This window comes from Petaurus breviceps, unplaced genomic scaffold, assembly GCF_028583685.1.
Source record: "Petaurus breviceps papuanus isolate PSGF00001 unplaced genomic scaffold, PetGlider_PUasm1.0 223, whole genome shotgun sequence".
Lineage (NCBI taxonomy): Eukaryota > Metazoa > Chordata > Mammalia > Diprotodontia > Petauridae > Petaurus > Petaurus breviceps.
The window spans coordinates 163,015-190,257 of NW_027185884.1; the positions used below are offsets into that span (position 1 = coordinate 163,015).

The 27,243-nt window shown below is 38.1% G+C and overlaps 1 protein-coding gene across 1 annotated transcript in view; it reads left to right on the forward strand.

Moving 5' to 3' along the window:
• SLC9A4 (solute carrier family 9 member A4) overlaps positions 1 to 27,243 on the forward strand; it is a 94,279-nt gene that overhangs the window by 19,253 nt on the left and 47,783 nt on the right. The window contains exons 2-4 of the mRNA XM_069094916.1: positions 6 to 469; positions 22,907 to 23,166; positions 25,356 to 25,573. Coding sequence (XP_068951017.1) covers positions 6 to 469; positions 22,907 to 23,166; positions 25,356 to 25,573 — 942 coding nt within the window. The remainder of the gene's footprint in view (positions 1 to 5; positions 470 to 22,906; positions 23,167 to 25,355; positions 25,574 to 27,243) is intronic.

Genomic DNA, 27,243 nt, shown 5'->3' on the forward strand with positions numbered 1-27,243 from the left:
CCTAGGTTTCCATCTCTATCACAAGCTTCCAGGTCTTATGCCAGAGAGCTGCCTCCTGATCATTGTTGGTGCTCTTGTGGGGGGTATCATCTTTGGCACTGATCACAAATCTCCACCTGTAATGGATTCAAGTATCTATTTCCTGTACCTCCTTCCACCCATCGTCCTTGAAGGGGGCTACTTCATGCCCACCCGGCCCTTTTTTGAGAACATTGGATCCATCCTGTGGTGGTCAGGAATGGGGGCCCTTTTGAATGCCTTTGGCATTGGTCTCTCTCTCTACCTGATATGCCAAGTCAAGGCTTTTGGCCTCAGTGATGTCAACTTGCTTCAGAATCTACTCTTTGGGAGTATGATCTCTGCAGTGGACCCTGTGGCAGTGCTGGCAGTATTTGAGGAGGCCCGTGTGAATGAGCAACTATACATGATGATCTTTGGAGAGGCCCTGCTCAATGACGGGATAAGCGTGGTAAGTTGTAAGAGATGGGAAAACCGAATGAGAGCTTAGCACTAATTGGGTATCTGTAAGGATAATTGAGATAGTATAATCCTGATTGACTATTATGGGAAGCGTGACAGATTTCAGATTCAATGGTGGGTATGATAGATTATGGTGACTTCAATTAGTATCTGCATTACTTATGTAACAGCTTACTAATTCTGTTTGTCATTTGGTAGACTAATCTCTTTAAAAAAAAACAGAGGGACATAACAAGTAGCTCTGTAGTTAAATTCAATTTTCCATTTAGCATGCAGAAATTATAGCTAAGGGTTCTTCTGGGCTTTCACACTGTGGAAGAAGCAATACTTAAAGGTTTTTATCCTCCTGTTTTATCTTTCTTGTTTCCAAAAGAATTGAGTTAAATGAATATTGCTTTGATGGGAGAAGACTGAGGAGTAGGTTGAATTTTTTTTTAATAATAGCTTTTAAATCACTCCCAATTGGGTGACTCACAGGGAATAGCTACAAATGTAACTTTTTATAAGAGACAAACTAATGTAGGCGAAAGAATACTGTATTAAAAGTAAAAGATCCTGAGTTAAAATTCTTGTTCTGATGTGTTCTTCCAGTATGACCTTACACAAGTCACCTAACCTTGGTGGACCTGTAAGGTTAGATTAGATGACATCGCAGGTCCCTTTCTAGGTTTAAATCTTATTATCTTATATCAGCTACACTTAGGCAAAGAAGAGGGGAAAATTAACTCAAAAGTCAAGTCAATGCAATTAATTGATTGTCCAAATTCCACTTGGGAATTTGGAGTCATGTAGAAAGGCTTACATTAATCTAATTTAACGAGTGAGTAAAACCATTTCATAATATTGTAGGAGTGGCTATAGACACTTGTTTTCTTATATGAGAAAAAATTAGATACAAATGCTACTGGCAAACATTTTGATGGAATAATCTCTGGTATTCTTTGTGAAAGAATTATACAAGATGAGACGGAATGAAAGCATTGCAAACTGCTTTGGTGGTAGGAGCCACTGATGAACTCATAGGCTCACCAAAATATCCATGGTATATTTGTGTTCCTCTAACATGTGCAATTTATAGCGTTCATACGCAACCACTTGGGCATGAGCTTTTTATCCACACATTCTGTTATTATTCATTTCATATGTTCTTAGTGGGTGACCAAGGCTATTTGGGAACTACTTTACAAATACTTTTTTGTTCTTAAATTCTTTCAGAAGCTCTGTTTGCCCATTGCCTGGTACATCTAGCTCTCTTGTGATTTGTCTCGGTTATTTCACCAAACATAGATTTATTCTTTATTAGCTTTGTCAGTACCTGGGAGATAGTGTGGTTCAGTAGAAAGAAATCAAGACTGGGAGTCATAAATCTTGGAGGCTGGTCCTGGCTTTTGCCACTAAGAATCTGTGTGACCTTGGGCACATGATAAAAGTTTTGTAGACTTTGGTTCCCTTATCTGCAAAATGAGGTGATCAGGGGGTGGTGGCAAATGCCTGTAATTCGTGATACTGAGGAGGCTGGGGCTAGTGGACTGGTTGAGTTCAGGAGTCCTGAGCTACAGTAGGGTTCAAGGTGATTGGATATCCAAACTGGTACCTATCTGACACCAATATTGTCAGTTTCTATTAGCAGAGGCCTACCGAAGGGTGGCAAACTAGCTAAGGTTGGAAATGGAGCAGGTCAAAGCTTCTGTGTTGATTGGCGCTGGAATCAGGTGCTTGAATGACCATTGAACTTCTAGTTGGGTGTCATATAAGGACCCAGTATGGAAGAAAGAAAGGAAAGAAAGAAGAAAAAAAAAGAAGGGAAGGAGGGAGGAAGGAAGAAATGAAGAGGAAAGAGGGAGAAAGGAAAGGAAGGGAAGAAAGGAGGGAAGAAGGAGAGTGTGTGGGAAAGAAGGAAGGGAGAGAAAGAAAAGAAAGAGCAAGAGAAAAGAAAGAAATGAAGGAAGAAAATAAAAAGAGAAAATTATGCGAATGGATTAGACAACCTCTAAGCCAAGACGTCTCTCCTATAGTTCTAAAAATAAGTAAATATGTTGATCCTTTCATAAAGCCATTTGAATAAAAACTGAATTCTAGGTCTTTAAGGATTGCCTAGATCTCTTTTCTTTAAAAAAAAAAAAAAGACATCTTTTGTTTTTTCTATCACCTCAATTTCCAAATATATCTTTTTCCCTCTTCTACCCAATAAATCATCCTTTGTTACAAAGAATAAACAAAAAAAAAAGTCTCTGGTCAACTGAGCCTAATAGTAGGTACAATGTTCCACATCCATTGTGCCCCGCCTCTCCCAAAATGGAGGAGGCCTTATTTTATCTGCCTGGGCCCTAGCAAACATTTAAGAAGTGCTTTGTCTTTTGGAGAGTTGTATTTCAGTACTTCAAGGCTTGTAGTTATTTCAACCCTGGCGATGCAAATTGAAACTTTTTAATGATTTGATTGGTCAAATTCAAATTTATGTGTCTGAAAAAAAAAAATTTATCCTGAGGTCAACTTAATGGTTAGCCTCTCCAATAATTGTCTCCAGAAAACAAATATATATGTATGTATATATATGTAATAAGGTAATAACTATAAAGTTATATTAATTCATAGAGCTGATTTGTATGCATGGTATCCAACCATAGTTTTATGGCGCCTTTTATGGAGTCACTGATACATTATCTCTGTGGCAAATTTACAGAACAGAAACCATTAATTGGGCCACTCCTATTACCCTGACTAAACAAAACCAAACTTACTCCCAGAATCAGGCTTATAATCTATATTCTTGTGGTCAGGACTAAATCAAACCTTCTATTTGTGTTTTAAAAGTCAACATACTAAAGAGTCATATCTATTAAGGAAAAGGGCCTCTTGAAGTATCACAGGAACTGCTTTTGCTCTTTTGGCTGGAATAGGGAAAGCAAAAGCCATTGAAAAGGCACTGCATTCTCATTTCGGGATGATAAATGGTGCAACTATGTAATAAATCAGGCTCAAAACCACTGGAGCAGAACAAAGGAAAACCTTTACCAAACTGGAAAGGGCATGTGATGGCTGTAGGCAAGGTTCAGAAATTCATGGGCTCAAGAAATGAAAAGAAATTTAGAGATAAAACAGTGATTATCCTTGCTCTTACTCCTTGAAGGCCAGATACACTATATTTCATCCTTCCCCCACAGTTTTCCAGTACCCTTAATGGGATTTGAGGTGTCTAGTCTTTCTACCATTGTCTAAAGAACCACCATTTTCTACCCTTTCTGTTTTAGGGGTCCCCCAGTTCCATTTAGTGACAACAATCATATTAATTTTACAAAGGTATATTTACATCAAGGTACAGCAAGAACAAACCTATATACATTCCTCTCACTGCCTAACATCTAGGGACATAGTAACCCTTTACACCACCTCAGTCTCTGGGGAGTGAGGGATGGAGCATTGGTTGGTGGGACTATAATATAACACAGCGCCACAAAGTTCCAAGTGCAAAGCCCCATTGGGCTTATATCCATATCCCAGCATTCTGGCTTCTCCAATCTTCTCTTCTGAGTTGGAAGCAATATAGAATACTGCTTCTGAAATCACCATGGCTTGAACATTCAGATTCAGGGACTCCATCATTGTGTCTATAACAGAAAAGGCCAAATGAGATAGACCAAAACCCCAAGCTTGATTCTTTGGGCCATAGTGTCTAAGGTAGAGAGGAAGACAGCCATCTCCACCTTGCCCCTCCCCCCCCAACCCCCGCCATCCAGCTCAATAAACAGTACATAAATTTCAGATGAACAGGACCTTCATCTCTTGGATGCTACCAAAAATGAATGAGACTATGTGGATCTGATAGCTTTAAAAATGTAGCCTGTTGTGGCTACACAAACAGTGGGAAAAAGCTACTTTTACCTATGTGGTAGGGAAATGTAGTAGGATGTCTTCTCCCAGAATTGGTCTTGCCATCTTCCTCATGGATGCCTTCATCTCAAATGATTTGGACATGTACAGCAAAGTTGCATTATAAATAAATCTAGTCCCACCTATTCTACTTGAAGAGACTGAGACCTATCTTCTTAGAGTTGGAATTGCTTAGAGTTGGAAGGAACCTCATGTGTCTTGGTTTATCACCAAATAAATACTTAGATGTCATGTACAACCAAATTCCTTGGCATTAAAATGTATTGTTCAGTCATTTTTCAGTCATATCTGACTCTCCGTGACCCCACTTGGGGTTTTCTTGGCAAGATTCCAGAGCAGCTTGTCATTTCCTTCTCCAGGTCATTTTACAGTTGAGGAACTGAGGCATACAGAGTTAAGTGACTAGCCTACGGTCACACAGCTAATAAGTGTCTGAGGCCAGATTTTAAACTCTAGAAGATGAGTCTTCCTGGCTCCGGTTCCTACACTCTATCCACTGTGTCACTTGGCTGCCCTATAGCATTAAAATTATGTGTATTTAGAAACAACATATGTTAAAAAGTGGTCCTTGTGGTGCCTTATTTCTCCACCTCTATCCCCATCTCATTGTATCTTTTCCTTGGTTTACCTTTCCTACTCTCTAGTCTTAACTCTGCCTTTATTTCCCTTTGTGGTTTCTTCTCATTGTAAGGATACTCGGGATTCAGGTTTCTGATACAACATAAAAAAATAAGAAAAGCAGAGCCATCTTAACATGTTGACATGGTGCAAACTCTTCATTGTGCAGGGTGTGATTTCCTAAGTCTCTTACTTCTCCCCTTCCACCCTCCAGCAGTCTACTTCTCTATTATTACGCAGCTTGTCAGTGCTTCCATCACAGGGAAGAGATCAGGAGTGAAGCTTAAATCATGGCAAATGCTTATTAATTAATAGGTTTGTTTCAAGATTGATATACCATATATAATATATACTTACATATGTGCATGTGTGTATATATACACATATACACACATATATGTATGTATATATGCGTGTGTTATTGTAGCAGCAAGCACCCCAGCATCCCCATGGTGGCTGCCAGCACAGGTTCTTAGATTTGCTTTGCTAAAAGAAAGCAACTCAAAATGGGTTAACAATCTTGCTTTAATTAATTAAACACATCATTTACCTAGTTCAGGGGGAAAAGGTCAGCACCCCAAACTTCAGAGAATACAGAAATATTTCAAGCAGACAGGCTTCCAAATGGTCCAACCATAATATCCATACCAAATCACAGTTACCAGAGAGGGAAGCATCAACATCTGGGTTTTTCAAAGCTGGAGGTCTCTCAACAATGGTTGCCCAGAGTCTCATCTGGTCAAATCACACAACACATCTCAAAGTGAGCCCCAAAGCAAAGCCTCACATCAGGGCTTATAAACCTTTCTCCTGGCTCAGAGAATGTAACAATCTCCTTGACCCACTGCCCAATCACAAAGTATCTCCAGAGAAACAAGCCTCTCAGAGAAACAGACTCCAGGTGCACTTAAGCATAAGGGCAGGGAAGATCTTAAAAATTTACATTCCTATAACAGTGACATGTATGTGTGTGTGTGTGTGTGTGTGTGTGTGTGTGTGTGTGTGTGTGTGTACGTATTGGGGGGAAGTGGAGATTTGAAACTGATGAATAAAATGGACTTTGTGGATTATCTGTAAAATCTTTGCTAAATTTTCCCACACTCCTAACTATAATTGAAAATTCATAGGATAAGAGGTGTATAGCTAGAGTGATCTCAGAAGTCACTGAGTATCAACCCACTCCCTCATTTTACAGGGAATGAGACTGAGGCAGAGTGGATAGCACACTGGGCCTGGAGTCAGGAAGACCTGAATTCAAATCTAGTGCTACACAACCTTGATCAAGTCATTTAACCATTGTCTGCCTCAGTTTCCTCAATAATAAAATAGAAATGATAATGGCACTTATTGGATTGTTGTGAAGATAAAATAATAGAACATTTGTAAAGCACTTAGCACAGTGCTTGGCACACGGTAAGTGCTTAATAAATGCTTGTTTCCTTCTTTCCTTCTAGGACCATATAGCTATTAAGTGTCTAAAGTAGAATTGGAACACAGTCTTTTCTGATTCCATATCCAGCATAATATTCACAGTACTAGAAGTGTCAAACATGCATATGTGGCCCACAATATTCCCTAGTGCCACTGGAACCGAATTAAAATGTAATTAGGAATCATTTTATATAAAAATATTTATATAAAAATTTATATAAAAATATAATGAAACATAGATGACTTTAAATTTTAAAGTTAAATCAATAGAATTAGTTGGATGAGTAGTCTTTCTGCCATTGACTCAATACCCCATCATTTTGTGTTTCTCCAATTTTAGGGACCCCTGCAGTTCCATTTAGTGACAACAATCAGATTAATTTTACAAAAGTATATTTACTTCAAGGTACAGCAACAACAAACATAGACACGTTTCCCAACACCTTGGAGCGTGATTATCCTTTACACCACCTCAGTCTCTGGGGAGTAGAAGGATAGAGCACTAGCTGTTGGGACTCAATAGCATGGCACCACCAAGTTCTTAGTGTAAAGCCCCACTGAACTTGTATCCATATCCCAGTGTTCTGGATCCTCCATTCTTTTTTTAAGAGGGGGGAAGGCAAGGCAATTGGGGTTAAGTGACTTGCCTAAGGTCACACAGTAGTAAGTGTGTCAAGTGTCTGAGACCCGATTTGAACTCAGGTCCTCCTGACTCCAGGGCCAATGCTCTATTCACTGTGCCACCTAATTGCCCTCCTCCAATCTCCTCTTCTTTTTGGAAGCAACATCCAGCCTGAAATCTTGCCTCCAAGGTCAGCATGGTTTGAGTACCCAGGCCAAGGGACTCCATCACTTGTGCTTATAACTGAGAAGGGCAAATGAGTTTGGTGGCCTGGTTCTAACAGTACAGTCTTCACAAGTTGGCCACAATGAATGATTCACTTTGTCACTAGCACTGGCACTGCCTCAGATTTGTTGATCAATCAACAAGGAAACACCTACTGTGTGTCAGGTGCTATGATGGACACCAGGCATAGAAAGACAAATGCCATCTATTGTTCATGGAATGTTAGAGATAGAAGGAGATTTGGAGATTATCCATCCCAGTCTTCAAAAAAAAGATGAGGAAACTGGAGCCCAGATAAATGAAGTGACTGGCGTACAATTACACAGCTAGTAAATGGCAGGACCAGGCTTAGAATGTAAAGTTTGTGATCCTTAATTTACTGCCTACAGCATGTTTGCCATTCTGCTTCCTTAGCTGCTAGGAAGAGACATATACTTCCTTCTATAATGTCCACCTGTGCACTGTTGCTAAGTAATAAGTTTAAAAAATACAAGACAATTTTGCTTACATCCAGCCAACTTTTATATATTTATGCCACTTGACTCTGGCAGCAGTTTTCCAAGCAACACTAACATTGCTTCTAGAAAGGGCATATGAACTGAATATCTATTCTATTAAGCATTGCTGTGGCTTCCCAAACCAAAATATGCTGCCTAGCCTCCATATGCATTTTCTACTCAGTGAGAATGTAAGTTTCTTGAGGGCAGGGATTACCTTGCTTTTGCATTTGCATCACTACCACTCAGCATAGTGCTTGGAACTTAGTAAATGCTTACAAGTGATATGCGTTGATTTGATCCTGTGTAGCCTTGCTTATGTCTAGCCAGGTTTTATAATATTTGTATCTTTGGATCACTTTTCTAAGCAAAACTACAAGGGGAACTTCTACAACTTCATCACAGTTAATAGTCTTATCACTTTAACATTATTTGCATACTACATAAGTCTCTATGTGCTAGGTGGCTCAGTGGAAAGAATACTAGTCCTGGAGTCATAAAGTCCTGAATTCAAATTGGCCTCAGCCCTTTACTACCCTTGTGATGCTAAGAAAGTCACTAAACCTCTGTCTGCCTCGGTTTTCTCTTCTGCAAAATGAGGGTAACTACCTCTCAGAGTTGTTGTGAAGATTAAAGGAGATAACATTTACAAAGTGCTTTGTAAAGCTTAAAGCACTATATAAATTCAAGCCATTTACGATGATGACAATGACGTGTCAGCATGCATAAGGGTGCTCTCCTTTTAAGTCACACCTGTCCTGTGCTGGAGATAAATACCTGTTGTAGAACAGTACAGTTGGAAAAAAGACCATGGAGATAATCTGAGCCAAAGCCTTTCTTTGGCAGATGAGGGTCCTGAGTCCTTTATGGGAGAGTTCATTTGTTCCATACTAATTTACTTTGTTGTCTATTCAAAGTGTCAGAACATGCATTAATTTTCATGTCATCCACAAGAATATATCATCTTTGGCCTATGCATGACTCCATATAATAGGTCAGTCTTCAGTGAATAGGAATGAATAAATAAATGAATAAAAAAGAATTTATCAAGCAATTACTATGTGCAAAGCACCAGAGAAAAAATATAAAAAAGAAGATAGTCTCTACTAATCAAAGAGCTCATACTTTAATTGGAGGAGACAGCACATATAGGAGGATTCAAAGGAAAGTTGTTTCAAAAACCTGTACAACCAAAAGGGGACTGTAGTAGGGTTGTTGGCATGACCAGTCATGATGGTGTGGATGCCAAAATGAGATCTTTACCTTCATTTTTTACTGAACATTTTCTCTCCCTTCCCTTCCATTCTACCTCCGTTGGTGGAGGAAAGTGACCTTTTCATGATGAAGAAAATTATCCCTGTTCATTGCTTCAATTATTACTTTTCTGCTAGAAAGTCTTAAATCCATATCTCTATGCTTCACCTCTTACCTGTCATCTAGGTGGTACAGTGGATAAATCATTGGACCTAGGGTTAGAAAGACCTAAGTTTATATCTGTTCTCAGGCACTTACTAGCTGTGTGACCCTGAGCAAATCACTTAACCCTACTTGCCTCAGTTTCCTTATCTGGAAAATGAGCTGGGGAATGAAATGGCAAACCATTACAGTGCCTGTGAGTAAAGTCAATCATGAGCAGCTCTCCTGAGAACTGCTACTGGGAATAACTTTAAGGATCTAATTACAAAATATAGTGAACTCTCTATTAAACAATAAAAAATTCAAAAAATTCAAGAAACGAAACAATATTCACAACAGTATAACATAACAACTTATTACTAACATGGTCACATAGGTTTAAACAAAAGATAGCATTCAGTAAGTCACAATCTCCTCAGTCAATACAGAGTACCCAAGTCTTCTTTCATCTTGACTTGAGGCAGGCTTCCAATCATCCTTAAACCTATCATCCTTAAGGGGTAATCATCCTTAAATCAATCATTCTTAAGAGGTAACAGAAGGTACAAATACTATCCACTCCTAGATCGCAGTAAGTTACAATATCATCGGTCAGCATTGAGTACCCAAGTAAAGTCTTCTTTCATCTTAACTCAAGACTGACTTCCAAATCCCATGGCTCCCCTTCCATGCTTCCAGCTCTTGCCTGGATTCACCTAACTGCTGCCTGAATTCACAGGTAGGTGGCTCTCCCAGATCTTGATTGGATTCATATGCAGGTAGTGCTCTGCTCTGGTTCTATATCTCAACCCATGGGGACTGTTCCACTCCAAGCCCTTTCACAGTTTCTGTTTCTAGGAAGACAAAACTCAACAAAACTACAACAATATTTACACACATTGCTGGCACTATGATCTAGATTCACTTTCTGTCTGACAAAGCAACACAAACCAACAGACAAAGCTTCTGTCTGAGAAATCAAACACAAATCAATAGTAAGATCCTAGGACTTCTGTAAACAGCAGTAAATCCCTCTTTCAGGGCTTCTATATCAGCAGTCAAGTCCTCTTACAACAGACAGAACGCCTCGTTCTGACAAAGTAACATCAACATGGACAGAACAGACAGACAGAGTATCATAATCACAAACATCCTCCCTCTCATTTCTGCTTGGTCCCAGCTTGGGCTTGAACTTTTCTCTGTTCTACTCTTTCAGTAGTCTCCTCCAACCGTGGGCTCCACGTGATGATGCTAGGCCTATGAAGGGCAGGGAAGGTCTCCAAACTCCCTTAGACCTATTAAGGGCAACACAATGTATACTGCTTCCAACAAAGACTCGACACAACCAAGACAAGGCTAAAAGGCACTGGAATAACTGTAACAAGCAGCAAAGTATGATTTTGTTTTCCATTACCCTTTGCCAAGAAAACCCCAAATGGGGTCCTGAAGAGTCAGATGTGACTGAAAACAACTGAACGGGGGGCGGCCAGGTAGCACAGCGACTAAGAGCACCGGCTCCAGCGTTGGGACGACCTGGGGATCGAATCCGGGCTCCGACACTCAGCACCCACCCAGAAACACCTGGCCGTGTAACCTTGAGCAAGTTACTTAACCCCAATTACTTTAAAAAAGAAAAAAAGAAAATGACTGAATGATAAAAACAACAACTTTCTGACTCCAGGTCTGGTGCTCTATCCACAGGGCCATTTAGTCCCTTAGAAGTTTCTTATGTAAGCATATCTATACACGCACATACATATACATGCATGTATGTATGCATATGTACATGCCGTTCTATATAACATATACACATACATGTATAATATGTACACACATCTATATATATATTTGTATATGTAATATATATTTTCTATTTCATCAAACTCAGCCTATTCAGAGTTATATTTTCCTGTTTCCCTTCTGGAAAGAGCTCCCTCCCCAACTTTATCTTGTCCACAGTGCCTGGGATGGGAAATTTGAAGTCATCTTTAATTTAGGAAGCATTGTCTATAGAAAAAGTGATGAGTACAGATTCAGAATTGGGTTAAAATCCAACTCTTTCCATTTGCTTCTTATATGGCCTTAGGCAAGCCATTTCACTTTAAAAATATTTCTTGTAATCATTCCCTCCTCATTGCTTCCCACTGATTGTAATCTAGATTCCATGCCCTTTCACACTTGTATTACTTCAACAGCCTTCCAGGCACTCTCTCTTCCACCATCCTTCACCTTCCCCAATACATATTAAACACTCTGATGACAGTTTATTTTCTCTAAAACACTTGCTTTCTACTGACCAATCATGTCTTTATAATACCTGTGATGAAGAATGTACCCTACTGTACATGTATATATGTGTATATATGTGTGTATGTATGTGTGTGTAATGGACACATGGAATAGAATATCATTTAATTTTAGACATGATCCCTGTATAGATCAACTTTGCTTGACTATGATAATTCGTTACAAGTTTTTTTTCCCCTACTTTCCTTCAATTTGGGGGTTGGCAGTAGAGTGGAACATATTAGCAATAGTGATACTTTATCCATTGTGCCCCCCAAAATAAGGTCATTGAAATAGTCTCAAAAATATATAAAGCAGCACTGATGGAATTTCAGAAGGAAGCACAGACAAGCAGTATAGTTTTGAAAGTAATAGATAGAATATATTATATATTAAAATATATAGAAAATATTGTATATTTTTCATTTTTAAAAAGGAAGATGTGTGAAATAGAGATTCACAGCTTCATAATGATATTTTATATTTATATATATAATGTCCTTTTTCATTGTTTAATTACATAATGAAAACATAACAAAAAAAAACAACAAATAAATCAAAATCTGACTTCATCCTATGGGTCTCCTATTCAAAAACTTCCACTAATTTGAAATCCTAGGATTTAGAGCTCAAGATTAAATCATCTAGTCCAACCTCCTCATTTTGAAGATACGGAAATGAAGCCAGACAATGGGCCCATGGCCACCAAGGGAACTAGCAGAATTTATACTCAGTTACTCTAGCCTAATGTTTTTGTTCCTATGCCCTACAGGTCAAACTCTTCTCATTGGTTTTTAAGGTCCTCTATTTATTATTGAATAATAAAAATAAGGACTTGACTTGTGACTTCTTGTGATTCTATAGAATGTATAGATGAGAAAAGTACTGTTAACAATATTGATTGCTACCTTCTCTTCAACTTATAATGTTGCAGAGTAGTCTAGAGCACAGAAGTTGGTGACTTGACCAGGGTCACAGAGACAGTATGTGTCAGAGGCAGGGCTTGAACCCAGATCTTCCTGGCTCTGAGGTCTATTCTCTGTCCACTATGTCACACTCCCTTTTATCACAACCATCATCATCTTCATCATCACCACCACAACCATCATCATCATCATCATCATCATCACCATCTGTTCTCAGGACCATTTCTATCTGAATTCCATTAAATATAAATGTGAGGATGAAATGACAGTAATAATTACTGACATATGACTACTGTGTGTTTATAGACTATACATATACACATACATACCTATACATATGCACATATCTAATACTATATAATGTCTAATATAATGTGAGATTTATTATATGTAATTCTTACCATAACTAAAATATATGTGTTTATGTATATACAGATATAATATACATGTGTATATACACATATCCACATACAAACATTCACATATAGATAAAATTTAAAGCTGTTTCTAGAATGCAAACTTCATCCCATTCAGACTGGGCTCTTTAGTGTCTCTTTTATAAGTCATACTTGTTCCTGGCTAAATATCATTGCTCATGACTTTCCTAACTGTCTGGAATGACTTTTCTCCCTCCCCTCCTTCAAAATCCTATTTTTTCCCCTGCAAAATGTAACTCACTTCTTCAGTGAATTATTCTCAGATTATTACAGCCCACACTGAACTCTCCTTTCTCTGAATTGCAGTTGTACTTTATGAAGAAAAGGCCCAGGCAGTTTCCAAACAAAAGACTCTCTGCCTATTTTTACCTTTGAGTAACTAACTGTCTGGTATCTAATCACTGCAGGGGGAGGGGGACCTTTCTGCAAAGACTATGTTGGACCCATGACTTTTTCTTTACTTTTCTGCTTCTTCCTCTTATTTCTCCTTCTCTTCCTTCCCTATAGAACTGTCTTTCTGGAGATAGAGGGCAGGCAAATAAGGAGAAGGATTTTTAAACAAAACTTCAATACAATTTGGTTAATTCCTCACAATAGCCCTTCAAAGTGAGAATTCAGAAAAAAACAGTGAATAGGATTGTTCGTGGGGAGGCAGGGAAGGAGGGTCTCTAGGGCATAGAGAGCAGGGTCATCTTGCCCAAAGCAACAAGAATGTCAACTTGATTTCAGGGAAACCCACATTGTGAATGGTTCCTAGTCATTTTCATCTAGAAGCTTTGGGGATCACCTATTAAAACTAGATAGGAGCTCTCAGTCGAATTCATGAGCAGGCAGAGTTCCAAGGTAGAGAAGAATGCCTGAATGAAGGTTGGCAGGGTAGATATAGCATCAGTAGGAGCTCCTGGAAGAAACAAGGAAACCTTTTGGGAAGAAAAGTTGCCTTTATTTCAAATGGTTAGAGTATTTTCCATGGGTATATGTCAAATTAGCATAAGCATATATACAGACACAGACACACATATACAATATGACATTTTAAAGCTGAAATATTTGTATTATTTTAAACTTTAGAGACATAAATTAATATGTATTTATAATTGTTCATCTAGGACAAGTGCTTGTACCTAGAGTCTATGGACTTAAAGATAGATAGATAGATAGATAGATAGATAGATAGATAGATAGATAGATAGATAGATAGATAGATAGATAGACAGGCTATATGTCAATATAATTTATTTCCTTTGTAATCCTACATATTTTATTTTATGCATTTAAAAGAATTATTCTGAAAAAGGTATTCATAGGCTTCAATAGATTAACAAAGGAGCCCAGAACATTCATTCATACACACACACACACACACACACACACACACACACACACACACACACACACAATGTTTTATCTCAGAGCAAAACTCAGAGGCCATCTAGTTCAACACCCTCATTTTACAGATGAGGGAACTGAGGCCCAGGACTTGAACTCAGGACCTATACTGTGCCATATGCTTTGATATGTCCTTGAATATAGTGAAATCACTCACTTCATTAGATTGTTTAATGCCTCCCTCTTTAGTTACTGGAATTCTTCTGATATCCACATAATCAATGAAGAAAAATTGTGGATATATAAATATGCTACTTCCTGGAACAATTTTACACAATTGAATATTTTCTCCATGTTGTCTGAGAAGCTTCTGTGACCTTTAGGAGCCTGTCACAGTATGTCTTCAGTTCCTTTTTAAATCTAAGCAGTACCAGACATGATTAATAAGCAGTCATTCTTTCTCTTTTTAGCCTGCTGCCTTCAGTCACCCCCTCTTCAGCTCAGCTCATTGCATAGCACCCACTTCATTACCCTGCTATCATCCCCACACATCCAACCTGACCAATCTGTTTTTCTTTGATTCAGTTCTTGGCAAAAATAGCCCTCTTGGAAATATATCCATGACGGTAGTTTCCTTATCTGTAAAATGAACCGGTTGGGCTAAATGATCTCTCAAATACCTTCTGACTCTTAAAAATGCTGTCATTGTCTGTCTAAAACATGCCCAAGATTACGAACTGCTTAGGTCCTGAGCAATTATGTCCAGGGCTTTTGAGCCTCCATGGTACATGTAGGATATTGTGTGAATTTCCCAGAAGTCTGCTGTCATAGGCTAATATTAGTTCATGGGATCATGTATCAAGAGCTGGAATGCACCTTAAAACTCTGATTTTATAGATGAAGAAACTGCCACTCGAGGGGGTTCAATGACAAGGTTCTTTTAGGTGATAAGTAATAGAAGGAGGGTCTCTAGGGCATAGAGAGTAGGGTCATCTTGCCCAGAGCAGCAAAGAGGTCAACTTGATTTCAGGGCAGCCCACATTGTGAATAGTTCCTAGTTATTTTCATCTAGAAGGTTTGGGGATCACCTATTAAAACTACATAGGAGCTCTCAGTCTAATTCATTAGTAGGCAGAGTTCCAAGGTGGAAAAGAATGCCTGAATGAAGGTTGGGCCAAGAGGCAGGGTGAATTTAGCATCAAGGAAATCCTTTGGGGTTTTTAAACAAAGAGAATGGATCTGAACACAGATTTTCTGATTTTAGAATCAGTCTTCTTTCTCTTGGACTATGTGGTCCTCTATACAGTTGGTAGACTCCATGTAGTTTTTCCAAGCATTAATATATAAATAAACTGAAAAAGCCTGAATAATGCATCCCTGCTTCATTACATTGCTGCCCCATGGTATGTGAGATGGTATGCCACTGATTCTGATGTAAGGATATGGTACTTTGTGTCCAGTGGTTATGCTGGTAAACAGTTAACAATCAACTTTTCAGGGAAAAAAGTAGTAAATAGGACATACTTTTAAGCTTAAGCTATATTATTAACATTTTTTTCCATCCCTTACTTAAGTCTAGTCAACAAAACAATAAATCAAGTCCATATTTATAGTATTTGCCAATTTCTGAGGTGTATATGAAAACACTGAAAACTTAAGAATAAGCTCTCTGAGTTTCTTCTAACTGGCTCCAGCAAAAAAATACTACAACACAGTAGAGTAAACTAGCTATTTTTAAAGTTAACCAATAAGCATTTGTTAAGCAATACTACTTGACAAGAATTGCAAAGTTCCAGATAGAAAAATAAAAACACCAACACAAAACTATCACCAACAGCTAACATTCATATAGCATTTTAAGGCTTGCAAAATGCTTTATATACAGTTTCATTTTAAAATAGTGCTTACCTTGAAGAAATTCACATTCCTTTATTAATATATTAATTAATATAAGTTATTAATAATATTAATACAGAATCATATAGGATTTTAGAGCTGGAAGGAACCATAGACCACTTAATACCCCCTTATCTTTACAGATGAAGAAACTGAGGACTGAGAGGTGATATAATATTCCCAGGTTAGCAATGCTAGAATCATAACATCATTGAATTGAGAGTCAGGAGATACCTTAGAGCTTATAATCTACCACTCTTTAGTGGAAAACAACTTGAAACTTAGAGAGGTAAAGGGAGGTGCCCAAGACAAGGTAAGTAGAATAAACAGAGCCAGGGTTCCAACCTTGGACTCTAAACGTAGGGCTCCTTCCAGAGTCTCTCCTAAATTAATGAGAGAGTTTGAATTCTAGTCTCCCTAGTCCTACACTGTTTAGCTCTTTAGCCAGAAAAACTTGCTAAGCAGCCTTTCTGAACCCAGGACTTGGTCACTGCTGTTCAGTCATTTCAGTCATGTCCCACTCTTTGTGACCCCATTCAGGGTTTCTTGGCGAAAATATTGGAGTGGTTTAGCATTTCCTTCTCCAGTTCAATTTACAGATGAAGAAACAAAGACAAACAGGATTAAGTGACTTGCACAGGGTCACACAGTTAGTAAGTGTCTGAGGCCAGATGTGAACTCAAGTCTTCAAACTGAGACTTGGGAAAGAACTTTATTTAGAAAGGCCAGGTACATCCTTAACCATCACCATTTGTCTTGACCTCTGTCTTGCCACAGAACTTCAATGACTCACAAGACTGATGACTTTGTGCAGTCCTAACTTAAATCCAATTTATTCACAAGTCAAGCCATCAACCTTATGTTTTTATTGATCCTCTTCCAGAATGAATGATTAACAACAATTTCTTGACTCTAGGCCCAGCACTCTATTCTCTGCACCACCTAGTTGCCCTGTACCACTTAGCATTTATCATAATGCACCCCTTTACAACCTTTTCCCCCTCATTTCAGCACTTAGGAAGATAAGTGGCTATTGTAGTTATTTTTGTTTTTCTTACTTCCCTCACAATATAGGCATGCTACCCCCAGGGGGTGACACAAAGTCAGCTGCTCTTCATCTCAGCTTGAAATCTTTCTTTTCCTGAATTTAAGACAGCTTCCAATCTCACGGAGGCTTTCACAAGAAAACAGATTTACAGGTCAAAGGGACCTTACGGACAGTCTAATTCAACTTCCCTCATTTTACAGATGAGGCCAAGTGACTTACTCAAAATCTCATGGGTAAGAGATGGGATTTGAACCCAAGTTCTCTGATTCTTATTCCATTGCTACTTCAACCGTACCTCACCACTAGGACCTTTAATATGGAACACAATTTTCAAACTCTATCAAACTATATTTCTTTTTTAAAGATATCTAAAATTAAGTAAATTTTAACTAATACAAAAGATGATCTTTCTCTAGAATAAGAGTTCTCACTCATTTTTGTGTCATGTACCCTTTTGGTAGTCCAGGAATGGCTATGCATCTCTTTTCATAATAATGTTTTTAAAAGCATAAAAAATGCCAAGGAAATCAATCACCTTCAAAAACAATAATCAACATATTAAAAATAAAAGTTTATGGATTCTATTTAAGAACCCATTTTAGAACAAATTTAAAATATCTCATTAATTTTTTTGTTTTAATATCATCTTCATTTATATATATATATGTATACATATATATATATATCCCTTCTGTTGTCACCTAGAGACCCAATACCTATGATAAAGAATACAAAAGAAAAAAATGCTTCTATAAGACTAACCAACCATATATGCAATATTCTTTACTTAGTCCTCTAAGAAAGAGAGAGAGAAATTCTCATATCTGATCTTGAAGGCCAAACTTGATCATCCCAATTACACCGCCTAATTATATTCTATGCATTCTAATTACAATCTTCAGTTTTGATTTATTATCATTGTTTTTGTTTTTTCTATTTACACTGTTGTTGTATATGTTGTTTTTGTGTTTCTGTTTATTTTGCATCAGTTCATAGAAGGTTTTTCAAGCTTCTCTGTGTCTCTTATATTCATTGTTTTTTCTAGCACAGTAATATTCCATCACATTTTACTGCAACCTACTTAGTCATTCTCCAGTTCATGAGCATGTACCTTATTCCCTGCTCTTTGTTAATATAAAAAGTACTGACATAAGCATTTTGTCATATAGACCCTTCTTTTAATCTTTTGACTTTCTCACAGTTGAAATCTCTTAACTATGGGGATCTCTGAGTCAAAAGTAGAGGCATTTAAGTCCATACACACTTTTTTAGAATGATTCCAAATTGTTTTCCAGAATGGTTGGACTAAATCACTTTTAAAAACAAATAAACTTCTGAAAATTTAAGTTTGTATCTTGCTGATCTTTCTCGTAGTGTTTCTATAAAGCAAGCATTCTGCAAACATTTAAGTACTATGTTATTGTTATTATCTTTATCTCCCTCTAAGCAAACTTTGTGAAACTTTCTGCAGTTTCATGCCTCTTTATATTCATTTCCTAATTTGATCATAAATATCATTAGACAGTTGAAATACAGTTTTCTAGCATGAAACTTCAAAGTTCTTGGTTACTTCTTATTTTTAGCTGACAAAGGAAATCAGGAGACCTGGATTCTTACTTCAGATTTGGTACTTTTTGTAACTTTTTGTTTAAAAAAAAATTTCATCTTTCTTGGCCTGTTTCCTCTTCTGTAAAATGAGGTGATCCGACTATGTAATCTCCAAGGCCTCTTCTAGCTTAAATAAAAGCCCACTTTTTATAGGAAGCCGTCCTTAACCTATCTTGGTTTCAGTGCCTCCACTCTATTAAATGTTTCCTCTATATCCTGGGGCAGATAAGTGGCACGGTGGACAGAGGGGTAGCTCTAGAGTCAGGAAGATTCATCCTCCTGAGTTCAAACTTAGTCTCTGACACTTACTAGATGTGTGACCCTGGGCAAATCATGTAACCCTGTTTGTTTCAGTTTCTAATCTATAAAATGAGCTACAGAAGTGGCAGACCACTCTAGTATTTTTGCCAGGAAAACCCCAAATAGGGTCACAAAAAAGTCAGACATGACTGGAAAACAACCCAACAACATCTATCTGATATATATCTTCCTTTGTATGTCTTTCTTTGCATGTTGTCTCCCTTATTAGAGTGTAAGCTTCTTGAGGGCAGGGACTATCTTCTTCTTTTTGTATCCCTAGAACTTAGCATAGTGTCTGGAAAATTATAGATGCTTAATAAATGTTTATTGACTGAATAAAATAATGCCCTGGGTTTCTTTAAGGATCTTTCCCCTTGTCTGTTTCTTCAGTCTATCAAAATCCTGTCTCTGATGCTTTTTTTGCTATAGTCTTTAGCCTTTGATTTACTCATCTTACTAGTTTCTGTAGAAGAAAGCTGGAAGGAAAAAAAATTAGCATCTCTCCATTTCCAGCTATCAAAATCTGTCTCTCTAATCAAGTGGAAAAGCCTTATGTGAGTGAGGTTTCCTCCATCCTTTCTCAGTTTCTTAAATATAAATTCAAGCATTTTAATCAGCCATTCTTAGCAACTATGTTCTCTCAGAACTGTCCCAGTTACAGTTGAAAGTGATAATATCTATTACTGCAGAACAGTTTTCTGATTTCATTATACCATCTGATAGTTTTGTAAGACTAATGAAGAGGGTCCTTGATGATACTCTCTAGGCTTGTCCTATATGGAATAGGGAATAAAGATTCTGCCTGTTGTATCACCCTCATACCACTTGTGGCCTGGACCACAATAACTATGTCATTGGTGAGCTCATGCTATTCAAAAACCAATCCAAAATGCCTCAACTCTGGATCTTTCTGACATCAGAAAGCAGGGAAGGGCTTTAACATGTACAGGAGGCTACAAAACACATCAGTCTTGATCGGAGCTTTGTTACATGGGTGGACTCAAGCCAAGTCAACTCTTATTGGCTTTGAGATCTGATGGATGAATCTTCAGTGTGAACATAACACCTGAGAAATTGGCAAGTGCTACAAATTGGATGGTGCAGTAGATAGAGCGCTGGGCCTGGAGTCAGAAAGACAGAGTTAAAATCTAGCCGCAGTGTGACCATGGGCAATCACTTCACCCTATTTGCCTATTTCCTCATCTGTAACACAGGCTGGAGGAAAAATGGCAAATTGTTCCAGGGTCTCTGCCAAGAAAACCCCAAAAGGGGTCATGAAGAGTTGACACAACCCCAAAACTGAGCAACAGCAATACAATTTGGGGCTTGGTTTATCGTTTTGTTGATTGTTTAATGTAAGAAAGTAATGGAGAAAAATTAATAACACAGATTAAGCTTAAAAGTGAGTTGTATGCCTTTTTCCCCTCCAAGAGTCAGTCAAACATCTACCAGCATGCCCCTCCATAGCTCTACAGATATTTGGAATGCTTCTAAAGTTTCTTCTTTTGTTTGTTTTTTTAGGGGTCTGAAGTAGGTATGGGGGAGAAGACTTGTGATTTTACCAATGGGGGAAGCCCTGGGACTTCTTCCTGACTTCTGTTTTTAGAGGGTTGCCTGGGGAACACTGAAAAGTTAAGGTGACTTAGTCATGGTAGCACAGATATTATGCATGGGGCCAAGAGTTGAAGACCAGTCTTGACCACCACTATCATCACTCCATGCTGCCTCTGTAAAGTTAACCTCCTTGATTATACATGGAGCTCAGTTTCTCAAACTGGTTTGTGGCATCTTCCTTCCAGAAGTCATGAACCAGATAGCATGAGTGTGAGCTTGGTGACCTCTCAACATCCTTTCCAACCCAATGCTTCCAACAGTGTGGCAAACAGATGCAAGACAATTTCAGTTTGTGACAGCTGCATGCAAATCTTTGAGTTAGAACATATTCTTGGAGTTTTCTTTGAGTTTGGCTTCAGGCACCCCATCCCCCCACCCCACAAACCCCAGTTAAGCTCATGCAAAGTTGTGTTTCTGGTTGCTGTGGGATAGAGATGCTAGCTTCTCATCTTGCTCCTCGCTTCCTTGATCTGAATTGAACTTTGAATATGCAACACCCAGTGATTTCCAAAGGCCTCATCTATGCTGCTCCAGGAGGAGAGTCATACAGGGGCGGAACGGTAAAACCACTGAATTTCTCTTGGATTTCTTTTGTAACCATAAATCACTGTTTTCCCTCTCAAAACTCAGCCAAGGTTTGCTAGAAATGTGGCCTCAGTTTGTTTAAATAAAAGAGACTACTACCAACTCAATTTACTACTAACTGAATCCAGATTTGCTGAAAGGCTTGCAAATTGATGAAGTTTCCCCTCCTCCCATTTGAGAATCAATTTACATAGGCATCAGTCATTTCTGGGACCAAGGGCAAAAGTAAAAACAGATTGGGGACTACAGTTAAAGACCACTTAATGTGGAAAGGAGATAATGTAATTCCTCCATGAGTACTGAGGGTGAAGCCAAAAGCAGAGTTTGGTATTGATAAAACAAACTAGGGAATACAAATAAGGTAAATAAATAGAAAATATATGCAAAGTAAATACAAAATAATTTACCCAGGGGTTGGGTAGGAGGCTGCTGCCACTGGCATGAATCAGGATAATCTACTATAGAAGGCGGCTCTTGAGCTGATCCTTTAAGGGAGCTAGGATTCCAAAGAGTTGTGACGCATGGGGGACAACCTCCATGAATGTCCCTGATGCATCCTTGAAGGAATTCTACCTAGGAAAGCTAGGTTGATTGATACAAGTGGGAATAATTGAAAGATCAATGACTGTCCTCATTGTAGGAAACTCCTGGTACGTGAACACTCTTCACCTCTTTAGATCCCAACCTCTACTAAATAGACAAATCCCAGGACAATTTACCTGATACACCCAGATATCAATTTTTTGTTCAGGGTCACATTGGTGCTCAGTGTCAAATGTGGGACTTGAACCCGAACCTTCCTGACTCAAAATCTATCCTGACACTATAATAGATCTTAGACTTAGAAGTGGAAAGAAGCTTACCATTCATTGAGTCCAACCTCCTCACTTTACAGAAGAGGAAACTGAGGACCAGAGAGGTCATATGACTTGCCTATGGTTTTATTAACTGTATGGTACACTATTGACACAGTATACCATTAACTGCATTAATTAGATCCTCTAATTCTGCTCTTTCTGTTGATTCCTTGATATTTCCATAAATACAAAGTAGGTTATATAACAGATTAAAAAAAAAAACAACTTAGTACTGAACTAGAGGGAAGCTAGGTGGCACAGTGGAGAAAATACCTTTGCATCATTTATATTTACATATGACATTGAAATTTCATTTCAAGTTAAAAATCTGGTCTCAGACAGTTACTAGCTGTATGACCCTAGGTAAGTCACTTAACCCTGTTTGCCTCTGTTTCCTCTTCTGTAAAATGAGCTGGAGAAGGACATAACAAACCATTTCAATACCTTACCCAAGAAAATCCCAAACAGGGTCATAACGAGTCAGACAAGACTGAACTACTCAACAACAACAAAGGTGGTGCAGTGAATAGTGAACCAGGCCTGGAGACAGGAAAACCTGAATTCAGATCCAGTCTCAGACACTAACTAGCTGTGTGATTCTGAGTAAGTCACTTAATCTTGGTTTTCCTGAGTTTTCTTATCTGTAAAATGGGGATAATAATAGCACCTCCTAAGCAGGGTTGTTATGAAGATCAAATGAGACAATAATTGTAAAGCGCTTAGCATCTGGAACATAGTAAGTGCTATATAAATGTTAGCTATCATTGTTATTATTATTAATTGTTATTATAGCTGAAACACAAATTAGAAATTTGAGAGTCTAAAATATTTCTAATCATTATTCATTGTTTCTTTGTCCAGGTGTTATACAATATACTAATCGCCTTCACGAAGATGCATAAATTTGAAGACATAGAACCCATTGACATTTTGGCTGGATTTGCCCGGTTTATCGTAGTAGGGGTCGGGGGGGTGTTTTTTGGCATCATCTTCGGCTTCATTTCTGCCTTTATCACACGTTTCACACAGAATATTTCTGCAATTGAACCACTGATCGTCTTCATGTTCAGCTACTTGTCTTATTTAGCTGCTGAAACACTCTACCTCTCTGGCATCCTGGCGTGAGTACAAATTAAGAATCATCCCTCATGGTAATGACAAGGAAATCGGAACAGCTTTATGGGGACCCTATTTAATCAATAAACCAATCCACAAGCACTTACTGAGAACCTAATATGTGCCAGGCTCTGGAGATCCAAAGACAGAAATCAAACAGTCCCTGCCCATAAGTAACTTACAATCTGTCAGGGCATACATCAGGAATAAAAGCATTACTTTTGAAAATAACCCTCAAAGGTGTTAAGGATTTATAGTTTTGAATGTTCACAAATTTTAATTCAGTCCCTTTGCATGGCACAAATGTTTCCCCAACATTGGCATTTCCATTCCCTCCATTATTTGCCTACGGAAGAGTTGTGGTTTTGTAATATCAGTTTAGAATCTTCAGCAATGCTAAAAGGAGAAAGGAGGAAGAATATTTCAGTGTAAATTTCCCATTACTAACTTCCAGTAATGGAAAATTATCAAATTAACCATACCTTTCAATTAATTAAAGGAGGGTTGAAACATCCAAAGTAATTCAATTATTTTGAATCAAAATTATATATGTAACTACAATATTAGTTATATTATATGTGTATATACATGCATATATGTGTGTATGTGTGCATAGATATATACACATATATGCACACATATATTTACAAGGGAATATAGGCATTGAAATAACTCATTCTTAGCTACTACCACCAACCACTACATTCTCACTCTCCCATGGCATGACAAGAATTATCTTTCATCTATTTCAGTGTGGAAAGAGAACAGGTGACTATAGAAAGGGAGATGTTTGGGTGTTTTCTGAAGTGAAAAATATTAAATTTGCCTTCTTCAATGTCAGTCTCAGACTTTTCTTCCTAAAAGTGGTTTTGTTTCTGTTTTTCAATCTGATCTGACCTCTTAAGTTCTCTCTATGGGTCTTTCTGTACCAGTGCACAGGAACTCACACATTTTAACTGAACAATATACAGAAAAACAATCATAAGAAATGCTGTACAGGTGGTAAGAACAAGACTGGTAGCATGCCTGACTGAGTTATGCCTCCCAGGCAACTGATGTTGAATTTGTGCCATAGAAAGTGTTCTTTGAGATGGAGAGAAAAGAATGGGAATGTGGAAATTTACTGTATTGAAGGGGAAGGGGAAGGGGAAGATGCAAACTATCCTGTCCTCCATTTACATATAGACTTATTGATATTTTATCATGTAAAGGTCTTACCATGCCAACTCTTCCCAAGTTAGCATATCATAACTGGCAGAAGCAAATACTGTCTATTTAGCATTTCATTAATTGCTCTGCTTTGAACAATTAAGTTGCTTCCATCTCAACTTTGGGGAAATCCTTAATCCTTTTTGCATGTGTCATGGACCACTTCACCAGTTTTGTGAGGACTATGGACCCCTTCTTGGAATAATGTTTTTTGTTTGTTTGGGACTTTTTTGGGGGGGAGAGGAAGGCAAGGCAATTGGGGTTAAGTGACTTGCCCAAGGTCACACAGCTAATACATGTTAATTGTCTGAGGCTGGATTTTAACTCAGATCCTCCTGACTTCAGGGCTGGTGCTCTATTCACTGCACCACCTAGATGCCCCTAGAATAGTATTAAATGAATAAATTAAAATACATAATATTGCAATGGAAACCAATTAGATCAAAATAGTTTTATATAAACACACAGACATATGCATATATGTAACTATTATTATATATAATTCATGTATATGTGTGTGCGTATATTTTGAAGGAGGAAGGCAAGGCTATTGGGGTTAAGTGATTTGCCCAAGGTCACACAGTTAGTAAAGTGTCAAGTATCTGAGGTCAGATTTGAACTCAGGTTCTCCTGACTCCAGGGCCAGTGATCTATTCACTGAACCACCTAGCTGCCCTATATATGTATATATATTTACATATGATAAGACAATATAAAAACTTTGCCTTTATATAAAATGGTAATATTCTTTATATATCTGGTTAAAACCTTTACATATTCCATTATATAAAGCTGGATTCTAGGTTAAGAGTCCTTACCTTAAAGAGAAGGTGAGTGTAAGAAAAAGAAATTTTTTAAAAAGTACTATATGGCAACGAAGAAGAAGGAAAGTCATTTGGGTTAAATGTTAGGATAAGTGAATAGCTCTCCTGAAGTTGTCATTGAAGAAGCTGTAGCTTTGACTGACACTCTGTCATTCCAATAGGATCACAGCCTGTGCAGTGACAATGAAAAAGTATGTGGAAGAAAATGTGTCACAGACCTCCTACACCACCATCAAGTACTTCATGAAGATGCTGAGCAGCGTCAGTGAGACCCTCATCTTCATCTTCATGGGCGTATCGACAGTGGGAAAAGACCATGAGTGGAATTGGGCCTTTGTCTGCTTCACCCTGATCTTCTGCCAGATTTGGAGAGCAATAAGTAAGAAGCCAGCATTCAATGTCACAACCCTGAGGAGTTGCAATGGTGCATCTTTTTTTTTCTTAAAGGAAAAAAAAATAGACTCAATATGAAAATAAAGTCAAAACTTGATACTAACTGGTTTAACCAGTCAGGAAAGAATAGACATGTTATACAGCCAGGAAATATTTTTCACCTACTCCCACAGATCAGAATATTTTTCACGTGATAACACAATATGCAATTGCCTAAAGTTGTGATTTCTAAACTGTTTTTTTATCTTGTACCCCATTAGTAAAAAGAAAATTGAACATGTACCCCAATATGTACATATTTATTTATTAATACAGTACTACTGTATTAATAGTGTATACTATAAGGGGCGGCCAGGTGGCTCAGTGAGTAAGAGCACCTGCTCCAGTGTTGAGAAGACCTGGAGATCGAATCCCAGGCTCACACACTTAGCACCCACCCAGAAACACCTGGCTGTGTAACCGTGAGCAAGTTACTTAACCCCAATTGCTTAGGGGCGGCCAGATGGCTCAGAGAGTAAGAGCACCGGCTCCAGTGTCGGGATGACCTGGATCAAATCCGGGCTCAGATAGTCAGCACCACACCCAGAAATAACTGGCCGTGTAACCTTGAGAAGTTACTTAACCCCGATTGCTTTAAAAAAAAAAATAGTGTATATTATAAAACTTACATAAAAACAGAAATCAATCAATCAAGGACAAGCATTAATGAAGAGTTTGGTATCTACCAGGGACTGTGGGAAGTACTGATAGACAAAGAAAAGCAAAAAAAAAAAAAAAAAGAAACCAAAAAAACCTGTCCCTGTTTCAAAGATCACATTCTAATGGGAGAGAAAACATATTAAAAAAAAATATTAAGTAGAGGCAAGATATATATACAGTGTAAATGGCCTCTTGCTGAAAGCAGAATTTGTGCTGAGATTTGAAGGAAGCTAAGGAATCCAGGAAATGGAAGGAGGAAGAACATTCAATGTATAGGGAACAGCCAGTTGAAACACAGAGTCCAAAGAATGAGTGTCATGTTCAAGGAGCCGCAAGAAGACCTGTGTTTATAGGAAAGGGCAAAGTTGTGAAGGACTTTAAAAGTCTTAGGATTTTATATTTAATCCTTCAGGTAATGGGAAGCTGATTGGAGTTTATTGATAAGGGAGTGTGAAATTTTTAAAAGAAGGGATGGAGATGAAATGACATTATTCTAGATTAAATAGGGAACCATTGGAAATTATTGAGGAGAGTGACATGGTCAGACCTGAGTTTTAGGAAAATCAATTTGGTAATTGAGTGGAGGATGGATTGATTGAGGAGAAACTTGAAGCAAGGGGACCAGATAAAAGGCTATTGCCACAGACCAGGGAAGAGATGATGAGGGCCTGACTTGAGATGTATGAGTATAAAGAATGGGACAGATACTAGGGATGTTATAGAGTTAGAAACAGTCACACTTGGAAACTGACTAAGTTGTCGGTAAGGGGAACGAGGGGCTGAAGATGACACCGAAGCCGCAATGTTGGAAAATGGTGGTGCTCCTGAGAGTAAGAGAGGAGTCTTGAACAAGGTTTGGTTTGGGGATAAAGATAGAGTGAGATCTGTGCGTGTTAGTTAATTCTGTCCTGCTCTGAATGAGAAAGATAGGAGTACAGCAGTTACTCACCCGTGAAT